At 34.4% G+C, this 24075-nt stretch overlaps 1 protein-coding gene across 2 annotated transcripts in view; it reads right to left on the bottom strand.

Annotated features, from left to right (window-relative positions):
• Nucleotides 1-24075, bottom strand: part of ABCD3 (ATP binding cassette subfamily D member 3) — a 65437-nt gene that overhangs the window by 35032 nt on the left and 6330 nt on the right. Inside the window, exons 2-4 of one of the 2 annotated variants that reach the window (XM_019752533.2) lie at nucleotides 11187-11223; nucleotides 5323-5421; nucleotides 1552-1640 (exon numbers count right to left, since the gene is read on the bottom strand). In XM_019752533.2, coding sequence (XP_019608092.1) covers nucleotides 1552-1640; nucleotides 5323-5421; nucleotides 11187-11223 — 225 coding nt within the window. The remainder of the gene's footprint in view (nucleotides 1-1551; nucleotides 1641-5322; nucleotides 5422-11186; nucleotides 11224-24075) is intronic. The other variant, XM_074335165.1, reaches the window with a different exon arrangement.

Here is a 24075-nt window from a genome sequence, read left to right as displayed (position 1 = left end):
GGGTGGCGTGGTAATGGAGAGAGAAACAAGTACAGATTATTTGGTGTGTCTGACCATATTACAATACTGAGAAGATTTTACAGTGTTATCAATAAGCTTGAGTTGATTTAATAAGAAGTAGGCAAAAACCTAAAGCACAAAAAACTTGCACTTTATAAATGCCAGGAAAAACAAAAAGTGGTATATAAAAGAAACTATCAAAGTATATACATGTGGCTCAGCTGTAAACAATAGTCAAAATCATGTGAACAAATCTGTGTGAACAAAACATTGCAATATAACAACACTCACTGAGAGGATGAGCACGGGTGTGGGTATGAGTGTAAAAGAGCTAATTCTCATCTTCCAAAGTAGGAAATAAATACAAAAACTGAAAAATCTAGGAACAGTAACATAATGTTACACTGGAATGCAGAAATAAAAGATGAAATAGTAAAGAGAATAGAAACCGATTGGCTCCAGGAATGACAGTTACAAGTGGGAGAAATGATGCACAGAATTGGTATGTTTGTGACTAAGTCCTGCAAGACGATTTGACAAAAAGCAATATTCACATATTACTTTTTCAGCTGTTCATATATTACTTTGATCAAAATAAAAAAGGTTGACCACAGGTTTCAGAGACCTGTGCTGAATATAGGAGACTACACAATTTACATACAATCAGAAGAATGTGGTTTGGGCTTTAATCCTATGCCAATCACCTTCTTTATTCTCCTACACAGATGAGTCAGAAAACATGTGCATAAAGCACTGTTCCTCTTCCTACATATTCTCTAAGAAGTAAACCAAGAATGTGAGGGGGAAAAAACCTATATTTCAAAGTCTGGAAGCATTTAAATATTTTAAGTACTGTTATTCAAAAAGTTAGATTAAGTATTTAAGAAATTTTCTGATAAAATACTGCATACCGGGAAACAAAATTCCAGGAAAATTTTTTTACTGACATTCAAATTAATATCACGAGGAATAAAATCTTTATTAACATGTTGATAAATGTTAATATCCTAACTGTTATTTTTGTTAAATTCAAAATTATCAATTGAAGTAATAATATCATATGTAGTAAGACCATAATGAAAACAAATACTAACTTAAGGAACTAAAGGAAATGTCTAAGATTTGTTTTCCCTTTTAATAAATATTCTCAATATGATTCTTTGAAATGCTTTGTGATTTTCCTCCAAATTGTCTCATGAATTTCAGACGTCCCACTTGGTGACTTGTTTTACCCCTTCCCCCCCACCCCAGCATTTATTATACTAACTTTTCATTTTCTGCCTACTTGTCTAACCCTCTAGGAGCTGCCAGCTGGGCAGGGCTGTGTACAGGGCGTCTCCCCTTCACCAGGACACCCCGATCATAGGGCAGCACGGGGCCTGGCACATGAGAGACACTCAGTAAATGTCTGTCAAGTCAATGAACAAAGACATAATTTGACTTAAGTATTTATACCTAATTTAGGATCAATTTCATTCTTATTAAGATACTGCTTAAATATCAGCCAAATTAGTATTTCATACAAATGGGAGGAAGGTGAATAGAAAGTACCTTTCAATGAGTGTCCCATTTTGAATCATCCAAACATCACAATATGTTCGAGACACCAGCATAACAGCAATAAGTATCAAATAACCTGTCTAAAATAAATCAGGTATAGAAAATTAAATAAATACATTTTAGAAAGTTAAAAGAAACATTACCGTGTTAAAGAGTTTTGGTTTCTAAATTCAAAGCTTTATTCTAGCTTTAAGACAGTTGGCTGACATTTTACCTATAGGCAATTTTTAAATAAGAATTTTAAAATACAAATTGAAAAGGGCTTATAGATCATTTAATCTAACTTTCTCATCCAGAAAATTAAAAGTGAATCCCAGGAAGGTCAAATGACTTGCCTTCATACAATAATCAATGACAGAAGCTAGCAGTGTAACTTAGGTTACCTGAATCACCATGTATTGTGATTGTCTTATAATTTTAATATATGACTGCAATAAATAAAAATGACAATAACTGTCAATATACAATTAAACAACAAATATTGAAGCCTAAAATTTTGCCTAATTAAAATAAATTTGGTTCAAGTTTGTTAGAAAAATAGTGTCCCTGTCCACACAGGGCTTTCTATTTAGTTATTAAGGCAAGATTTACACATAAAACATAAGAAAACAGACTGAGGTAGATAAGTATGTTTACATTACTTCATGTGCTAAGTGGCAGGATCGGAAGGTGTGGGATAGCTAAGGAGGATTATGACATTAGAAATAGATTAACTAGACCAAGTGAAAGAAAGGAGAGAATGAGGATTATGAGTTTTAAAAAAATGAATGATTTAATGGAAAATAAGAAATGGATTAAAACCATAAGAATTATGGTACAGCATATCCAGCAGAGTTTAGACAATATAAAACTATTGCAAGCTTCTAGGTAGAACAAAATGTTTAATGTGTTGTTTAGAAAACATTACTTACGCAATGTGGGGCAAGATGGATAATCAAGGGGGAAGAGATGAGAGGCTAGGAATCAATTACCTCTGCATGAGATGAGAATCTACCCTCCAATCTCTAACACACATTCAAAGTTGACCTTAAACTTCCTAAATTGGAAGAACATGGCATTAACATTAAGAAGCTAAAGTCAGGGAAGAGTGTGTGGCGGGGGGGACATTTGTTGGACAATGTGCTTAATTTCAAAGTTATGGAATTGAGGGGCAACTGCATCTAATACTTTTATAATTTTTGCAAAACAAATATTGGTTTTTAAAGAGGTGAAGGTACTGAAAATATAGCCCTCTAAGTCAAAGACAAGGCAGGGAGTCATAAACACAGAATAAATGAAGCTATAAGACAGAAGACAGTGCCAAAGAAAGTGTGCAATTGTGCGGGGAGAGCTGCTACCCCAATGTTTGCTAGCAAGGAAAATACCATTTTTGTACCCTATCCCAACATCTCAGGTATTCAATTGACAACAGAAGAACCTATGATTGTAAATAAATGCTATCTGTAGCTGTCACTTTAACTATAATGTTAACTTCTAATCCAGACCTTAGTCTTAATCCTAAATTAATCTTTTGAGGTATAAAGGTAGCAACATTAGACAAAGATAGTTTATTTTTTCCTTCATCTTATGTTCTTAGCTTAATTTTTCCTTAAAATAAGTATCAAGTTTACTTCTATCACTTGAGCAAAATCTGGCAAACTTTACTTACTGACAGTCCTGAAATGCCTTTATACAAAAGATTCTTTATACAAAGAATCACCAGTCTGCCATTAATAGGTCCGTAGACTATCCCAGAAACTAAAGATCTGAATTGATTTAGGCACTCCCTCACCATATGATACATATGAACTTCCATTTATTCACATGTAGCATTTTCATTTCTCTACTTCCTAAATTAATTCATCTATCTCTATCTCCCATCATGTGGGATTTCTATGCCAGTTTACGTCACTTTCTTAAACGGGGGTCAAACTTGGATTATTAGATTCCTCAAAGATGGTACATACAATGACTCTGTGGCATGGCTACACCTACACAAAACCGGGAGGATGGCCAAATTAGGCCCTTCTACCTCTGTACTAACTCCCAGAGAGCTATCCAATGTTTCACATTCATTGTATACTCTGCAAACTCCTGCTAAGCACTTAAATGAGCATTATGCTGTTAACTGAAAAGAGGGATAATATACGAATCTTTCCAGAGAAGCTTATATTTTAAATAAGGATTCTCCAAAGTCAGGTAGGTTGTAGAGTGAGAAAACAATTAATTTTAATTATTGCTGAAGAGTCACGGGAGACCTTCACAAAGAGGAAAAAGAGCATTAAGCCATTTTTTAAACATATTTGTTTTTGTCACAGACATGATGTCATGAGAGCACGAGAGGACACAGCCTGACTATAACACAGCAAAGAATCTTCGAAGCAGATGATACTGAAAAGGCAGGGCAAAACCAGGCTGTGATTTAGCATATAAGAAAAAAGAAGCCAAATGTTTTTATTAGGGTTTTCGAAAGAATACTAGTTAGAAAAGGAGAAGAAGCAAAAAGACCAATTAAGAGACAATAACAATCCTGGTAAGCTATAGTGAGAACAGCAGAAATGGAAAGGGGGAGACTAATTTAAGAGAAACTCAAGGATACTTGGAAAAAACATTTAAATAGTAAGGTGAGGACCAGATTTTAAAAGGTGCAATGTGATCTCATTTGTATTAAAACATGTGCTCATGCCCGGGAGGACGACACAAGTCCTCTCTGAGGGGGAGGCAAACAGGCACCAAGAAGAACAATATCTATCTGCACTTTCCAAGTTCTAAGGGACACATCTTATCTCTATCTAATTAGGAATAAACAAATGTTATTGTTTTTCAGAGTTTCTTAAGGGCAGAATCACCATGATATGATGCTGAAGTGAAGGGAAAGGAGAGCAAGTGCAGTGTAACGGAGGAATGCTCGTTCTCCTTGGGAATTACAGTGCTCTTGGAACATCTTATCCTTTTCTTGCTCTTAATAGATTATAAGGCTAATGCTTTGTAAAATTGAACAATGGAAACATGTTTTAAAAAGACAAATTTGACAGAAAAGATTAAGAATTGGAGATTCTTTGAAGTGAGACTAATTAAAGAACACTATAATATCCAAGAAAGAATATTTAGAAGGAAAAATTATCAGACCCCAGTGGCTGAAAGAATGAGGCATGGGGAGAAGAGTCAAAGGTAATGATATTTCTAGTTGTATAGAAGGAGAATACTAAGGTGATTAAAGATGGAAAACACAGTATTATTTTATTTTTAATCATTAAAAATACTTAATAAAGATAATCTTGATAAAAAGGCAAAGGAAGGGATAAAAAAACTTTATTCCTACAACCAGCTCACTTCCTGAATACACGCGTACTTAAAGAATTCAGATCTCATTTTGACATCTTAAAAACATATTTAGTCAACTATGAAGTAGCAACCCTCAAATATATTCTATATCAATGTGACTTATTAACATCTTAATGAAATAAAAAGATCTATCTAAATTTAATTTTGTTTTCATTATAGGTATTATAATAAGGCAACAGGATTGCTGCACTGATGTACTCTATAATAGTATATCATATAAAATATAATAAAATAATTTCATAAACAAGGGAAAACGGAAAACTGGCACTAAACGACAAGAGTACTTGCATGACAGGCAATGATTTAAAGCAAAAATTTAGTAGTCTTCATTACCTATACAGAAAACATTTGTAGTATAACAAAAGCTTTACAATTTTCTTATTCTCATTTCATGTAACCTTTAAAGTTAAACATTTAACATAATTTCGTAAGACTTACCTCTTTACAAAATGTTCTGGGGACCATGATTTTCAGAATCCGCGTGAGCCTTGAAAAAAACAACTTGTCCACCATAACTCGTTCTTTTTTCCCCTCTTTCTACATTAAAAAAAAATAAAAAGCATTTAATGTAGTTATAACAAATTAAAGAACCATGTATCTTCTAAGTCAATATAAACAACCAACAAGATGATGCTGCATTTAAAGAACACATTTATACTGCTCTTCATATTCAAACATGCTTTCAAAGAAATATTACCAAAAACGGAGTTTTTGTGTTTTGTTTTGTTTTTAAATCTTGAACACGAATTTCCCTGCTATCAATTACAGGAAACTTTTGGATTCCTAAATTTATCATTTAGCATTTCCAAATGTGCAATTTGCCAATTCACTCTTTCTTCCTCATAAATTCAAAGACAAGGTATCTTCACTCATACAGCTTACACTCTAGCAGGGAAAACATAGATAAAAATAAACTAATAAGTACACTGTTACAGATAGATTAGGCAGGGTCATGAGAAAAAGAAGAATGAATCAGACAGGATGCTAAGAAAGGTCTCTTTGGGGCAGTGACATAAAAGCTGAGACATAAACAAAGTGAAGCTATGTGCTAATCTTGGAGGAAAGAGGGTAGCAGAAGCACAGGGAACACCAAGCAGAAAAACCCAGTGGCAGGAATAAAACTGGAGCAAGATGACAGTATTGCTAGAGCAAAGGGAACAAAAATGAGAGAGGCTGAGGAGGGATGAAAGGACCTATAAAGGACAGAGCTTTAAAGCCATAGTGAGGATTTACAGTTTACTGTCAGTGTAGAGGGAAACCACTGACAACCACTTAACCACATAAATAAGAGTAGTAATTAATCTCATCGCCCTCAGACATTTCTTCATTTTGACTAGTTTGCAAGGATGAGGAAAAAGTGGTAGGAAATGGGTATGGTGGAGGCAATTTACTTTATTACTCTTGGACAGTTTGGAAGAACAGGCAGGAGAAACTTCTTGGAAAAAGCAAGACACTCCCGAAGGAACCCATTCTATACCTAGACCCTTCCCCCAACTCCCATATCACAGCTCCATAATTTGCTAACCACGATGCTCTTGATAAACAAATACCCATGGCATATAGCAAATTCTACCAGTTAGACAAACTGTAATACAAATATGCTTTAATTAAATTAGCATCTAACTTCATGCCCTTAAGTGAGTAAGTTTTGTACTGAATTAGATTCACAATAAGCCACCATCTACATGTCAGACACTGTGCTAAGTGCTGAGTAGAGTACAGAATTACAGACCGTGAAAGGAAGTCTTAAGTCTGCGGAGTTCCATCAGGAAGACTCAGATAGAAAGCACTGGCTAAGAATCAGCATACCCTCCAACTGTTGGAACAGAGTTCAGGTCTTTCAAACCTTACAAAGGCTGCACACCTCAACCTACTGGGTTACAGGCCCAGTCTATTTCATTTACACAGACATACATTCATTCATTCAATATTCACTTGGCCCAAGGCACTGTTCTAAATGATGAGGACACACCAACCAACGAAACAGACAAAAAGCTTTACTCACAGTGTATTTACTTAGCTAGCCTATTCTCTTCAAGCCGAACCTTACACCTACAACCTAAATCTGCCCTTTCTTCCCCGAACTGAGAAAATATAGTAAGAAAAGAATAAAGAGAAGGCAATATACACCAACTACCTTTAAAAAAAAGTTAAAGTTTTTCCTGTCATTGCCTCCTTCCTTCACTTCATCCCACCTGTAGTCAATACCCAGTTCTCCATTCCCAGTTTGAACCTTAGAATAATTCCAAGGTGAAATGGCCACCTTCTGACTTAAACAGAGGACTACCGATTTCTACCTAGGCTCAAGAAATGATCTAGGGCAAACAATGAGGTAGGTTTTTTTAAAAAAGTTGTAAGATAGTAACAATGAAGCATTTTAAAATATTAGTGGCTACCAGGTATGTAATTCCTCCTCCTGTTTTTTTTTCTTTCCCTGTTCCTATTGCCACTGCTCCTATTTCTTAAACTGTCTGAAAGCCTGACTTGATTTTCATTACATTTCAATCCATGAAGGGAACTCTATACTTCCTAAAGTCATCACAGGGTTTTCTGCAAAGAAACACCTGCCTGGAGAGCTGGCTCAGAAACGCTGAAGAAATATTGAGATGCTCTCCCATTCTCAACCCATAATAAAATTCATACCTGAGAACCAATCTAAATGAGAATACCTACACAGATTGTACATTTCGTAAACTCTACTAGCCTTCCTAAGAATTCATTTTAAATTCACAGTTGACTTTCCTCACCTCTAAACTTCCCAGTAATTTTTTAAAAACACAAAAAAACACTTTGATGACATAAATTTAACGTGTAAATTATAGAAAAAACAAACAAACCATTAGAAAAAGACCATTTAAGAAGTTAAAGTAATAATGCAACCAGAAAAAAAATGTACCTAATATTCAGGAAGCAACAGGGTCAAAGGGCATTGAAAAGTTCCTACTGATGTGTCAATCACTTAGAAAGGTGAGATGAATTAGAACTGACTGAAAGACATGCATTTGAAATAGCAAATAAAATAAAAAGCCATATGGTGCTGACGAGAGTGTAAGCATTACTGTACTATGCTGACGGGATAAAGTGTAAACTGGTACTAGCATCTATCGAAATGTACAATGTACACTGACTATAAAATGTAAAATAACCTATCAAACTTACTTTTAGGAATTTATCCTCCAGATGTTCCTGCACATATGCTTAAACACACAAATTTAAAAACTCTCACACACTGTTTATAATACCATAAAATTAAAAACCTCTATGTACATGAGGTATTACATAAATTATGGTAAATTTATGCAATAAGGTCTACACAACTGTAAAAAAGGAAGAGCTCATATTCATATAAAAGAATATTACAGAGCACTTAAATGAACAATCTACAGCTAGCAACATAGACAGATATTTTAAAATGCTGAAAAAAGTAGAATGATACAATGATTCTATTTATAAAAATGTTCAACACACAAAATAATTCTACCTACATTGTTTATGGAGAGATACATACATATATACCTCAAACATATAAAAATATGCATGGGAATGCTAAATACCAAATCTAGCAGTGTTTACCTTTACGCATTTTTAATTTTATACCATGTATATTAAATCAAAATTAAATGAATAAATATTTTTAAATGAAGTCAATTATCTCTTTATATACTTTCTAACTCTATTAAATCTTTTTCTCCTTAAATCTCATGTCTTACGAAAACTGTCTCACCCCACCCCACCCTAGCAAATATTTCAATGAAAGAAATTCCTTTTTAACTGTTTTCCATCATAAAGAACACATTCACTAAAAAATTAGAAAATTCTGATTAGCAAAAATAAGGAGCCTATACCTACCATTTAGAGATACCAACTGTTAATATTTGGAACATACCCTTCAGATTTCATTTTAGCATATACGTGTATGTGTGTACTTCCAATAAATTTTACAAATATGGTATCAGTGTGCATACTGTCTTGTATTGTTTTTCTTTGCCAACCATTTAATCTAACCTAAATTTATCTTGCTCACACTATACAACCAGCAAATAAGTACATGCTAAAGTAATTGTAAAATAAAAAAGAATTAAAAAAAATGAGTGAATGAATTGAGCTGTACTAACTAGTTTCAATGACATCCTAGAACTTGCAGAGGACAATATGCAGACAGTAGATATAAATAACTACGGTTTGATCACTTGGGTCTAATTTAGATTCCAGAGAGACGATGAAGATGGAGATATGCCAGATGACTGGAGATAAACACATCTTGTCCCATTTTTCAAAGGCTTGGAAAAAAGTTATGGAAACTAAAGAACAGCAATTTTGATGTCAATTTTAATGTGTATTCTCTGAATAGACATTAATATAGAGGATTTGGGAATATTTAAGAGACACTAATATTCTAGAATATATATAAACTAGAAGCCAGCATGAGTTTACTAAGAATAAGTCATGTCAAATTCTTCTGATTTGCTTCTTTGTTAAGGATGTTATACTAATATATTAGCTGACATGTACAATGTAAGCTCCAATGTAGGAACTTATTGTTATAACTGCTATATACCCAGTCAAGAACAATGCTCGGCATATATGAAGGGCTCAGTTAATATGTGTTGAAAGATTGACTAATAAATGAATTAATAAATTAATTAAGGAATTTTATATTTCTTATAAAATTATTGTGGCCTCAATGGAGAAATACGTAAGGACCAGATTTTGCTACAGTTGGATGTGGTCACAGCTACATAAAACATAACCAAAAAAAAAAAAAAGATTAAGAGAAACCACAGAGTAATTTCATTGGTCCTTAACTAATCAATGCTATCAGCAATTTTGAGGAAGAAAAAGAAGGCAAATTAAATTTGTAGACAATACTTCTAACAGACTAGATGTTAGAATTACATTCAAAATTACACTAATAGTATAGACATACTCAAGAATATACTAATAGATAGACCCAATAAACTGACATTTACAGGGACAAAGTAATGTTTATTTAAAATAAATCAAATGAGTTATCATATGGCCCAGCAATGCTACTGCTAGGTATACCCAAGAGAAATGAAAGCACATCCACACAAAAACTTGCACATGAACATTCATAATAGCATTACTGATAATAGCCAAAAAATGGAAACAACCAGTTTCCCTCAACTGATAAATGAAGAAAATGTGGTACATCTACACAATGGACCACCACCCAGCAATAAAAATGAATGAAATACTAATACATACAATAACACAGATGAACCTTGAAAACATGCTAAGTGAAAGAAGCCAGTCACAAAATGCCACATATTACATGATTTCATTTATATGAAATGTCCAAAATAGGCAGATCAGTAGAGACTGCAAATCCGTGGCTGCCAGGACGCAGGAGAAGAGGGTAATGAGGAGTGACTCCTAATGAGTGCGGGATTTCTTTTTGGGGAGACAAAAGTTTTCTACAATTAGATAGTGATGATGTCTGCACACCTCTGTGCATATACTAAAACCACTGAGTTGTACACTTAAAGGGATGGATTTCATATAAATTATACCTCAATAAAGCTGTTATTTAAGAAAAGAAATGAAGAAATCAACAGTGAATACAGATGTAGGGGAATCTGTCAACCAATCGATTCATCAGAAATGAAGGTTATAATTCACCACAAACTCCATTTAATGTCAATAGCAATTATGGTTAAAGAAGTAAAAGTAATTTGAGGCTGAATTTTAGCAATAATGCTGATATACTCCATGCTAGTCAGACCACATCTGGACAACTATTCTATTCTAAGCATAATGTCTACAGAAACAAATAAGGATAGGTCCAGAGGAATGTATACAGAATTGAAAAAGGATCAGAAACTATGCCATGTGAGAAATACTTAAAAAAAAAAAAAAAATGAGGCTTGATTAGCATGGGGAAAAAAAACTCAGAAGATACAACTATCTTCAAACAATATGAGAGTCTATTAGAGAAAACTGAGTAAACTTGTCCTGTGTTGCTACAAAAGACAAAATAGAGTCAATCATTAAGTGGCTAGAGGGGGAAGATTGATCTCATCCTGGGCTAGAACTAATAGCTATGGCTGCCTCCTACGTAGTACTCTCCATCACATGAATAGATTCAAGTAAATGTTAGGAGTTACTTATCAAGGATTCCTATTTCAGGAAGAATTCCTATAATATGTAGCAGATTGAAGATGATATTTCACTTCCCTTCCAATTCTAAAATTCTATGATTTTATCCTAATGCAAAGTTATGTAATGAAATAAATTAAATAAATGCATGAGATTCCAGAGTAGATGATTTAAAATTTTACCTCATTGTTCCGTAATGGTGGTTTTCCATTTTTCTTACTGCAGAAAAAAAGAAAAAAGAGAATGCACTTTATTTGCAAACTGTTCCCATTATTAAAATTGTTTTAAGGTATCAAAAGAATATACCAAATTCTCCAAATGTTTCTTCTTTTTCATATCATACAGAGATGGAATACAATGTAGTCCAGCTGCCTCTTACTAAGTATAATTTATAGGAAGTGCTCAATAAATGTTAACTACTATCATGCATCAGGCATTATGTTGGCAAGTTTTATACACACACATACACACACACACTTATTTTTCAAATTCTCCCATGGAAAGGTGGAGCCTATTTCTCCATCCTTGAATCAAGGCTTGGCCACGTGAACTGCGTTGGCCATGGGACATTAGCAAATTGACACAAGCAAGTGCTTGAAAATGTGCACTGGATTCTCTTGATGCTGGGAATCTTTTCCCAGCCATGCAAGCCATCCTATGTTAGCTGCCTAAAGAATGAGAGACCATTTGTGATTCCCACATTACAAATGAAAAAACGGACGTGGAAAGGAGGAAGTAGCCTGTCCAAGGTTCATGCTACTCAAAGCAGTTAACCTGGCACTTGAACCCAGGTCTGAGCGCTGATCTAGGCTACCACCCTAAGCAATACAATGACCAGGCTTCGGTTCTTTTTATAACACACTACCATAGTACCCCATGCTATGAACGTATTTTAAATCTCATTTAATGTATATTTCCTCCCAGTAAATTAGTGCCATGAGATCAGGAGCTACTGCAGGTCGGCTTCTCTAAAGTACAGGTCAGGTGGTGTTTAGAGCACAATATGTGTTTAGTAGGGATCAACACCAGTGAAAGGAAGGTGAGAAAAGTTTGGGAGGAACTTAAACTGTGAAGTCCTCTGTTTAAAGAATTCTTTAAATGTTTTCCACACGTCCTCAATCAGGCTTTTCTGTAGAGAGCGTCAAGCTGATTTTAAAATACACATGTAAATGCAAAGGACCTAGAATAACCAATAAATTTTCAAAAAGAACAAATTTGGAGGAACTGCACCTGAGTTCAAGGCTTATTATAAAGCTATAGTAATGAAGAGTTTGATATTGGGCTATAAATACAGATCAAAGAAACACAAAAGTCCAGAAGCAGACCCACACATACACATATATGGTCAACTGATTTAAGACAAAGGTTCCAAGGCAATTCAATGAGGAAAGGATAACCTTTTTAATAAACAATATTAGATCAACTGGATAGCCATAAGCAAAAAAAAAAAAATGAACCTTAATCCTTATTGCACACCATATACAAAAATTAATTTAAAGTAGAACATACACCTAAATGTAACAGCAAAAACTATGAAATTTCTAGAACAAGAGAAAATCTTAGTAATCCTGAGTTAAATAGGACACACAAACTAGAAAAAAAAAGTAAATAAATTGTACTTCAGCAAAATTTTAAATGTTTGCTTCTAAAAAGATACTTTAATTTTCTTAACAAAATTAAAAAACAAGCCATCAACTAGGAGAAAATATTTGCAAAACATATATCCAAGAAAAAACTTATATTCAGAATAAATAACGAACTCTTACAATTGAGTAAGACAATTCATATAAAGATTTAAACACTTTGCCAAGGAAAATGTATGGATGGAAAATAAACAAATGAAAAATGCTCAAAATCATTAGTTCTTAGGAAATACAAATTAAAACAATGAGAAACCACTATTCTCATGCACTACAATAGCTAAAATCATACCAAACTGTTATCAAGGATGTGAAGCAACTGGAATTTTCTTAAACTGCTGATGGAAATATAAAATGGTACGATTACTTAGAAAACAGTTTGGCAGTTTCTTAGAAAGTTAAACATATACCTGCCATACAACCCAGCCATTCCACTAAGTATTTGTTCAAGGGAAATGAAAGCATATGTCCATACATAGACTTTACACAAATGTTCAGAGAAGCTTTACTTTTAATAGCTAAAACCTGGAAACAATCCAAATGTCCATCAATAAGTGAATAGGTTAAAAAATTGTGTTGTATCCATAAATGTACTCAACAGTTTTTAAAAACCAAACTATTGATACATGTAACGTGAATGAATCTCAAAAGCATTATGCTGACTGAAAGTAGCTAGGCAAAAAAAAGTAAATAGTGTGTGATTCCACTTCTATGAAATTCTAGAGCAGCCCAAAGTCATCTATAGTTACACAAAGCAGATCACTGGTTGCTTCAGGCCACTGGCAGGCTTACTACAGGCTTACTACAGGCTTAACTACAGGCTTACTACAGGCTTACTACAGGCTTAACTATAGGCTTAACTATAGGCTTAACTACAGGCTTAACTACAGGCTTAACTACAGGCTTACTACAAGGGGACACGAGATAGGCGAGATAACACAGAGTGATACAAATGTTTGTTATTTTAATTAAAGTGATGGTTTCAGAGGTGCTTACATGTCAAAACTCAAGTTGTATACTTGAGTTGTAAACTTAGGAGAGACTTTTTTCTATGAATATAATAGAATAGTACATTTTGTTTGTTTTTTTTAATGTAGGAGGGGTGAAGGAGAGGGAGTTTATTGTTCCTTAATAATGCAACAAAATATGTAAATTAATAAGCAGGAACTTCCCCTAAAGATGGGAGGAGATAAACCATAAGACTAGGAAAAAGAAATTGTCAAGGATGAAAATGTAGACATGTTCAAAGCTTTTAGACTAAGTAAAAAAGAACACAATTCTGAAAACTTTCATCAGAATTTAGTTAACCAGAATGGTAATTCTGACCCTCAAGCTTTTCTCACTTAGTAGTTCATTTTTCTAGGCCAGTGTTTCCTACACTCAGGTAATAAATGAATCTCTTTTGAAGGAAATGAAATTCTTACAGACCCTAGCAAAAAAATTCTTCCAGATCCCAGTACTGCCTTAATTTAAATTGGTGCTTCCTTAAATATGCATAAGCACAAAATTAAGTATACATTACTTTTATTTATAGCTCTTCTACACGACAAAATAAAATTTATCATTTAAAAACCGGCAAAAATTTTAAAACCAATAAAAATGGAATTCATTGAACATTCATTTAAAGTGACGGCGAGATAACACAGTTACAACTAATCACTAGTGCTATGGGAAAAGAATAGAAAGAATTATTTATGTGTTATGAGTTCCAGCTGATATCCAAGATTTTTTTATAAATCTTCATTATTTTTCTTTTGTAAACAATTAACTGGTTTTAAAATCACTGCTTTATGAATATTGATGGGATAATTAATATATCTCAAAACAAAATTCTAAAAGTTAAACTATTTAATGAAAATTCATAGCACTGACTGCTAATAAACATTACAAATTGATATTTAGAGACAAATGGTGATCCATGTAATGTAATTGCTTACAAAAATAAGTATTTACTTTTATTTGACACATATATACATGTACATTACATATATACATACATACCACACACACACACACACACACACACACACACACACACCAATGGGCCACATGATCAGTCAGCTCTCCCATCAGTTTTCTATCTTCAAGCTTCCACGTAATACTTGGTTGAGAGTGTACCATGACATCTTATAAGGTCTTCACTTGGCCTGAGTTCATAATCTACATGTAAGCCCTATATTCTTTCATCAGTCTGTGACAAATAAAATGGTACATTTCTGTTGCTCTATGTCATTTTCGTGATTTCAAACCAAAGCTTTCTCATACTAAGACTTTAGTTTCTTAGGACTTCTATAAACACACCTTTCACCTGTAATTATCACTACAAAAGAAAAATTAAATTTAATGGCAAAATAATCCAGCATGAGTACAAAAGCTGAAGACAATTTTCTTAGTTTTTCATTACTACACTTCAATCTAAAGCAGGTTGTAATGCAGCAGACTTGTTTACCATACATACGCTCTTTAGATGATCACTTAGCAACAATTCAAACACAAATACAAGCACAAAAATCATCAATAGTATGGTGATTCAGATGACCTAGAATGTTTTTATAATCATTTATTTAGTTTATCATGGAAATAAAAACACAAAATTACAAAATTCTCATGAAACTTTAGGACCCTAAAGAACACATCTTTAGAGTCATTATCTCTAGGCCCTAAAGGTACATTCATTCACTGAGGTAGGACCATTGTTCAGGATGAGAAGTTGGAAAAATAGATTTAGTGTGAAAAGGTAAACTCACACAAAGACATGCCCAGTTTAAAATGGGTTCAGTAGATCCAGGTACAATAACTTATTTAGAAAACCAGATATTTAAGTTAGGAGTTCAGGAGAGATGAGGGAGCTAGAGATGTGGGGAGTCATTAGAGAATGGGTGACCGCTGGTATCCTGGTTCTGACTCAGTTGGCCTAGAATGCACACAACCAAGGCCAGTGAGGGCCCAGAGATGACGAAGTCCTGCGCAAAGGCGCTGGGTATGGGAATGAAAAGAAAGACACAGGAAAACTGCTGGAAATGACAGGGTAAGGAAACATTTAAGAGCTGGAAACTAATTAAATATGGAAATTAGAGAAGAACCCTGAGTGACCAGAGAATAGTGATTCCATTAACCATAACAAAGAATAGTAGAAGCATTCAGAGAAATAATAATTGGACTCATTATAAAAGTGCTACATTTCAAGTCCGTAAGATAATTATATGGAACTGTCCAGAAGACAATTTTGAAAAAGTTCAAGAATACAGATGACGATCTGAAATACATTAACATGACAATGATGTAAACATACAATGATGTAACTCCTTTGGGGGGAAAAATACAAAATCTGAACTGTGAGTCTTGTATCTGTTTATTAAGATGCTACACTAAAAATTTTATAATGTGCTCTTAAGGAACTTGGTTTAAGTTGTTTCCTGGCTGATTGTTTCCAGGCACTTTAAGAGACAAACTTTCCTCTTAAAAGGGAAGTATGTTTATTATAAGCTTCAAAATTATTCCAAGTAGTTTTGTTTTGTTTTTTAATTTTTTTATTGGAGAATATTGGGGAACAGTGGTTTTTCCAGGACTCACTAGCTCCAAGTCCAGTCATTGTCCTTCGATCTAGTTGTGGAGAGCGCAGCTCAGCTCCAAGTCGAGTCGCTGTTTTCAATCTAGTTGAGGGGGGCACAGCCCACCATCCCATGCGGGAATTGAACCAGCAACCTTGTTGTTGAGAGCTCGCGCTCTAACCAACTGAGCCATCCAGATGCCCCCATTCCAAGTAGTTTTAAATAAAGTGTGCACATCATAATAAAAAATAACCAAACGCACAGGAAACAAGACTCCATAACCACAACAAAAAGAAAAATACAAGAAAAATTTCCAAATGTTTGGATATTGTGGTAGATTAAAAACAGAGACAAATTCTTTGTGTTCCTCCTAAAGAGGAGTAATCGATTTTCCAATACTTGAATCTGGGCTAGGTTGCAACTTGTTCTCATCAACAGAATATGGTGAAAACACAAAAACATTGTCACCTTCTCCGTTTGGAATGCTGACCTGAGACTACCATATGCGGAACTGGTCTAACCTACTGGATGATAAAAAGTCACTTAGAAGAGAACAAAGGGACCCTAGCCACCAGCCAGCACCAACTGCCAGACAGGAACCTCCAGTGCAGCTAACCCTCTAGAGAAATGCAGCATCGCAAACAATCCCAGTCAAAACCAGCAGAGGAACTGCCCAGCCACCCACAAAACTGAAGGGGAAAATAGCTGTTTTAAGCCACTAAGTCTTGGGGTGATTTATTATGCAACTAGAGATAGGCAACTGACATAAACAAAGAGATATGCTGGTAAAAAGTCATGGGTCAAAGATATCAAAAATATTTTGAAATGAATGATATACATATCAAATGATATGTCTGCAAAATGATAAGGTTCACATATCAAAAAAAAAAATCTGTGGGGTGCAACTAAAGCAGTGCTCAGAGAGAACTTTATAACGCATACACCAGAAAATTAGAAAGCCTGAAAATTTCTAATCTATCACAGAACATTAGGAAAATAAATTTAACTGAAGTAAGTACAAAGAATACAGATAAAAACAAATAATGAATTAAAACAGACATTCAACAAAGGTAAAGCAAAACTAAAAGTTGGATTTTTGAAAAATTTAACACATTTTACAAACTTACAGCAAGATTGATCAAAATATAGAGGCCAATATAACCAGTATGAGAAATTGAACTATAGATTAGAAGCAGTCCTCATCAAAATCCCAACATGCTGATTCTAAAATTTATATAGAAGTAATACCAATGCAAGAGTTGATAACTGAGGCACATTTCATAATTTGTTTATAAGATTCACAGCATTCATAAAATATGGTTCCTCCAAAGCATCTATAAAATAGTGAGCATTAAATATTTACTTGTACTTAAATCAATAGGCTCAGAATGACACTTAAGAAGAATTCACTGGTTACAGTCGGACAACACCAGGGAAATGTATTATTAAAAAAACTGGTAAGGAAGCAAATGTCTACCCTGCCTTTCCTAATTGAACTGTACCACTGGGTAACCAAATAGTAGATGAAGGAAAGTTTCTTTTAATGGAAGCATTCCACCTTATAAATGAATAACAGAATTCAAATATTACCATTCTGCAAACGATAATAAATTCATTGATCTAGGCCTCAAACATCAGTGGCTGCTAAAATCACAAAAAGAGAAAAACCAGACACTATATACTATATACCTCTCGAAGGAGGTAAGACCACGTCAACTCCTAGTGTTACCAGCAGTGCCTTGGGTTTTTTCTTTGCGATCTCCCAGAATGGAAATCAAGAAAGACCAAAAGAAAGTTCAGGCCAGAGGCAAAGGTTTATTAAGCTTGTGCACAAGCTTAATACTGAGAAGGGAAAGGTTTGGGTGGCTCCTCCAGAGAAGTTGGGGCAGGGTTTTAAAGGGAACTAGGAGGGGTAAAAGCTATGTCTAGGCATGTAAAGGAGGTTTCTTGGCGCCTGTGAAGTGCGACTACATTCTTCCTCATGCATCACGTCTCATTAGCTTGGTAAATCTCCAACCCTGGGCATGATTTTTGGTATTAAATTAGGGAAAGATCACCTTAGAGACACCCTGGGCCTTACTGCACACGTGCAGTGATAGAGAAAGTCCCTGCTGCTGGTATGAGGATCTTTGTGGTTTACCTCCCAACGTTCCTTGAGGCCAATCCACAGTAGGCGGATACTCGTGTGAAATGCATCAGGCTCTAAGTCAAGGGTAGAAACTTGTCCTCCTGTCTCACTAGGAAGTACTTTTGTCCAAAAACCAAAAACAAAATATGAACTCGATCAAGATTTTCAGGGGCGGCCGGATGGCTCAGTAGGTTAGAGCGTGAGCTCTCAACAAGGTTGCTGGTTCAATTCCCCCAGGAGATGCTGGGCTGCGCCCCCTGCAACTAAGATTGAAAACAGCGACTGGACTTGGACTGAGCTGCGCCCTCCACAACTAACTTGAAGGACAACGACTTGGAGCTGATGGGCCCTGGAGAAACACACTGTTCCCCAATAAAAATAAAATAAAATTTTTTAATAAATGTTTATAAAAAACATTTTTAGATCCAACTATTAATTTACAGGAAATACAAAGAATGAAGAAAAATTATACAAATAGCATAATCCAGATTGTGGAATCCGTATAGTGAAAATACCTGCTTGCTTCAATAAATAAAGTGTCAAAAAAGGGGGGAAGGAGAGGTGGCATTGGAACATGTAGATTGAGATTTAAACAAACAAATAACAAAAACACAGACAACTAAGTTACAGTGCTTAGGAATGCACATTTGGGTGAAAAAATTATAAAGAACTACAAAGATGCAATTACTATAGTCAGGATAGCAGTTTCTAGTAGGGGAGAGAAAAGGGGCTGTGATTGGGAAGGAGCATGTGTGAGGCTTCTGGGGGAGGGGGTGAAGATTTATTTTTTAATTTGGGTGATAGTTACAATGGTATTTTGTTCAAAAAACAGTCATTAAGTTATATGTGTTTTATGCAGGTTTCTGTATTTGTGGTATAATACACAAATAAAAGGGTTTAAAAAAAATCTTAAGAGTATTGCACCACAACTATATTTTAATATTAATATACTACAATATAATTTGAACAATTAACTTCACTTTGAATTTAATGGAAGACTTTTTTTAAACGCCTCAATAATTCTTGAGTATTCTTTTGAATCTAAGTCTGTCTGAAGCATCTGATAAAAATGCTTTATTCTGTCTTTCTCCTTCCACATGGCTAATTCAAACGTAAGCACTCTTAGAATCAGATACCATTTTTAGCTCTCTAATTACTCACTGTTAAAACGAAGATAATAAAAAACAATTATCTCAAAAACACTGTTGGGAGGAATAAATGTAAACTATTTAGAGCAATGCCTAATAGTTAACAGCATTCTGTCCAGCTTCCTGTCCTTGCAGTGCCTCCTCAAATCATAACTCCGTCAACTCCATGCCTTCGCTCATGCTGTTTTCCCTACCTATGCCTTTTACCCCTTAGCAAAACACTACAGAGGGTGCCAAAAAATGTATACATATTTTAAGAAAGGACAAACCTATTAAAATTGTAATACTCAATATATCCCAATAACAACAGATGAATGAATACAAGGCACGTTTGACTTCTGCAGTTACAAGAGGTGCTCAAAATGGTTACCATCAGCGTCCAGACACTTCTAATTACCGCCAACTAGTGCTTGAGCAACGTTGACCAAAGTGTCCACTTGTATACATTTTTTGTAACCCTAGTATATATATCTCTCAAGGTCAGGTGCAAATATGAAACGTCACCAGGTTAACAACCTGAAAAATTAAACATTCCCAATTCAGTGTTCCCTCCCACAGATTTTTCTTCCTACCATAGGTCCAGTCATACTGAGTTGTATGAATTTTCTATGTACTTGTATTTCCACAAGACTTGAGTTAGAAACAATGTTCATTCAATTTGGTATCTCAATGATGAGTCTACTGACATACAACAAACATTCAATAGAATGTACTGGATAAATATTAAGTTTCTTCCAACAGTGATTATTTTCTCCAACAGAGGGAGAGGAAGTAGCTATTTTGTTGAACCAGTGATAAAATACACACAGAAATGTATTCACCCATCAATTTTTAAATTGGAAATTAGCTGATATTTATATTTAAAAAATGGAATCATACCATATATTCTGTCCTGCACTTGCTTCCCCCAACCCACTCCTTTACTGAGCAACACATCTTGGGCATTATTGGGAGGAAAAATCAAATGACTACTGTAGTTGGAAACACCTTAAACCTAATTTCCTGATGTAACAAAATTGTGTTCAAAGGTCAATGGAGAACAATATTGTAAATAAAATATTACCACATTTTTTAAACCAGAAGTTCAGTATGAAATGTTGACACAGGATTCTCTTTCAATAGTCTATGAGTTTCTTAAATAGTCTATGAGTTCCTGTCTAATTTAATTTTCAATCTTCCCAAGTGCCCAATACAAAACTAGCATGAGGTAGGGTCTGTCTTCTTCCACTGTAAGATCCACGTTGGAAAGAGATCTATCTTATTCATTATGTCCTCAGCACCTAGCACTAAATGTTGAATTACGGTACAAACTTGTATCATACCCCCCAATTCTTGAAAATAGGATCTCTTACTCATTTCTACACTGAACATTCGAAAACCCAGCTTCTGACATACCACAGGAACTCAACATTTTCTGAGTTAGAGCATCACCTTTGGTTTCCTTTCTTTGAGTGCGTCATTGATTCCCAGGCCAACCTACTTCCTCCAGTCCTTGTTCTAGAAAGAGGAAAAGATCTGATTCTACCTCAATTTCTTCCTTTCCAGTAACTTAAGTTAACCTCCAAGCTGTACTGAAGAGTGATAATAATACTGAATTTGAAGTCAGAAGATTGATTTTGATGCAAGTTGATACGCAGCATTTTTACAAGCAAGTTAAAGACATGCATAATAAAATGGAAATGCAACAATATGCTAATGCCATATTAATCAAAACTAAGATGCATCAGCTATAAATTGCATCCTAATTTCAGAGTAGTTAAAGTGTAAAAAGGATATTTAAATATGAAAAAGTACATCTTAGGATCAATGAAATATGACAATAATCATGATGTAGATGTTTTATCCCTTTTTCTAGTACTCAGATTGTTCAGTGTGTAGCTATTTTGATAATGCAAAAATAAGTTTTAAAACGATGAAGCATGAAAGTATTTAATTTTAAAACAAATTTTTAGATCTAGTCTTACTCACTAAAGTATGATAACCGTATAGGACGATACTTTTTCCTTCTGAGGAGACACCACGTCTCATGTTGCTTATTTTATAGGTTTGTGAAAAGTGTATAAATGTTTTAAATAGTGACATATAGACACCACATGCTGATTAAATGACTAAATTATTATTTACCTAGAGAAGTTGCCTCGTTCCACATAGTGTATTTATTTTTAATGGCAACAGGTAGCTTCTTAAGCATAGAGTAAATCACATAATCTATGTTTATGTTTAGTATTATGGTACCATTATAGTGGTGAGACTGCTACATCTATTCACAAATATCAAATTAGTTGATTATGCTATGATGAGCTTTATATTCAATTTTATAATTTATTAAGTTAATTGCATTCATTCAAGACTGCTAATCAAACAAGAGGATAATAAATGTATGTTTTAATAAAAAAACCTTTACAATACTCACTACAGTTTTACCTAACACGGCTTCAAACCATCTTCATATGTATAATAGCTCCCACTGAAGAGCACAACCATTATTTTACCCTTATGCTATGGAAGCCTATATTCTGAACAGAGATGCCTAAAATAAAGAATTTTATGAGGAAAGCCATCCTCTTAAAGTTTGCTTAAAGCTTGATGTCAAATGTTTTCTAGAAATGCCATTTTTAAACAATTCTAATGTTCCATAAACATTATTCTAAAAGAAATAACAATAGAGAAATACAGTACCCAGTTTGCATAAAACTTAATTTGCATATATAATCCTAAAGAAAATGACAAAGAGCCTACCTTTTTTCTTCATAATTCCAGCTTATATTTTATTGCAACAGCTTATATTTTACTCATCAGGTCATGAATGAGTTTGATGTTAACACTAGAAAAAAACTACAACTTATTTATTTAAACTGATAGTATGGCCTAGGTACTTAGGAGAAAGTGGTCAATCCTAGGACCAAGCATGAAGTCACCACAAGGCATGTCAGACTGAACTCATTCTCTTCTCTGAAGGAACCATGAAAATTCTGTAAACTTACTTTGTTATGTTACAAAGCATTTGATGATGGACCAACCAGGGATTCTCCACCTTTTCCATGTAAAGGGACCAATGCCACAGACAGCTCTAGGGTCTCACCTTCACAGCGCCATGACCAGAAAAAAAAACAAAAAAAGACCCTTCCCTACTGGCTCCAGCAGAAACACCCAAAGGAGGCCTCTGACTGGCCCAGGATGGATGGATGCCTCACTCTATTGTCAGAGCCCCACATCATTAACAAAAGGAAAGGTGTGAAAAGGTGCTAATTTAAAGATGAGAACCAATCCAACACCTGAAGGGTGTCAATTAATAGAAAGGTTATAATGGTATAAACACACTGTTTTATACTTAGTCCTGTGCAGTAACGGAATTTATTGGGAAAATAGACAGAAGGAATCTAACTAAATGTGCAGGATCAAAAATAATTCAGAGAGAAGTAATATGCCCAAACAAAGGTAAGTATAAATACCTGCACCCAGTTAAAAAAACAAACAAACAAACAAAAAACCAAGCACAACAAATTGAGGGGAAAGGAAGGAAAAACAACTATATAAGCTAAATATGAGTGAACAATATTGATTGTAATAAAAATGAATGTAACTTCACCTATTCTAACAAAAAGCTTAGGATCTACAAAGCAGGTTCCACTCTGTGTCAATCAGACCACACTTAGAATAATGAATTCAGTTTCCAACCTCCTCTTTAACAGGTGGAGAAATAAAGAGTATTACACTCAGGAAGCAGCATCTGAAAAAATACAGAGGTCTGAAACCAAGTCACATAAAAGTAACTTAAATACACCCAACTCTGAAAGTAAAGGAGTCTGTCAATTCAAAAAGGCTTCTTTAAGGAGATTTTCATGGGCGCATTTGAGAAAATTTTTAGGAAGCCTCAATAGTTTTTTGAGAACCTAACAATGAGATGTTTTGCTGTTCTTTTAGTTTTCCTTTAGCAAGTATAGAGAGATCTAAAGCTGCCTTTTACTTACTGAGCTTTGTTCAAGCTACTGAGTTAAGATATTTTCTTGTTAAATCCTCACAACTACTGAGATAAGTATATACTATTATCATTGTTCGACAGATGAGAAAACTGAGGCTCAAAGAGGCTAATTGACCAAAGTCACAGATCTAGCAAATAGCTGAATAAAAACTTCAACCCATATCTAACTCCGAAGACCACGTTTTATACTCTGCCAAGCTGCTTCCATACTAAAGTTCAAGTTGCTGCATATAAAAATACACATTCTTTCAAACTGAAATAATTTTGCAACACTATTTTAACCTCTAAAGTAGTAAAAAAAAAAAACCCCAAAAAGTTAAAACACCCTTTAATGATGATTAGAGAATTAAGTTAGCATTCATTCATAGTATTCTATGGTACATATCTTGAAAAGTAATTATGTGTATTTTGTGTAGCTCAGAATGTTCACACACTTTCCACAAACAAAGGAAGTTCATAACCTTTCATTCATTAATACTACCTCTGGCAATTTATTCCAAGAAAATAATTCACAGACAGAAATGTTCACTTGCAAAAATATGTAGTATCATCTATAAAAGCTACAGAAGCTATCTAGATGCTCAACATTTAAGGGTAAAATAAATTATGATAATAGTCATAC

This window comes from Rhinolophus sinicus, linkage group LG06, assembly GCF_036562045.2.
Source record: "Rhinolophus sinicus isolate RSC01 linkage group LG06, ASM3656204v1, whole genome shotgun sequence".
In the NCBI taxonomy this organism is placed as follows: Eukaryota; Metazoa; Chordata; class Mammalia; order Chiroptera; family Rhinolophidae; genus Rhinolophus; species Rhinolophus sinicus.
Note: the sequence above shows the minus strand (reverse complement) of the source record. Positions and strands in the feature narration are given on the sequence as shown.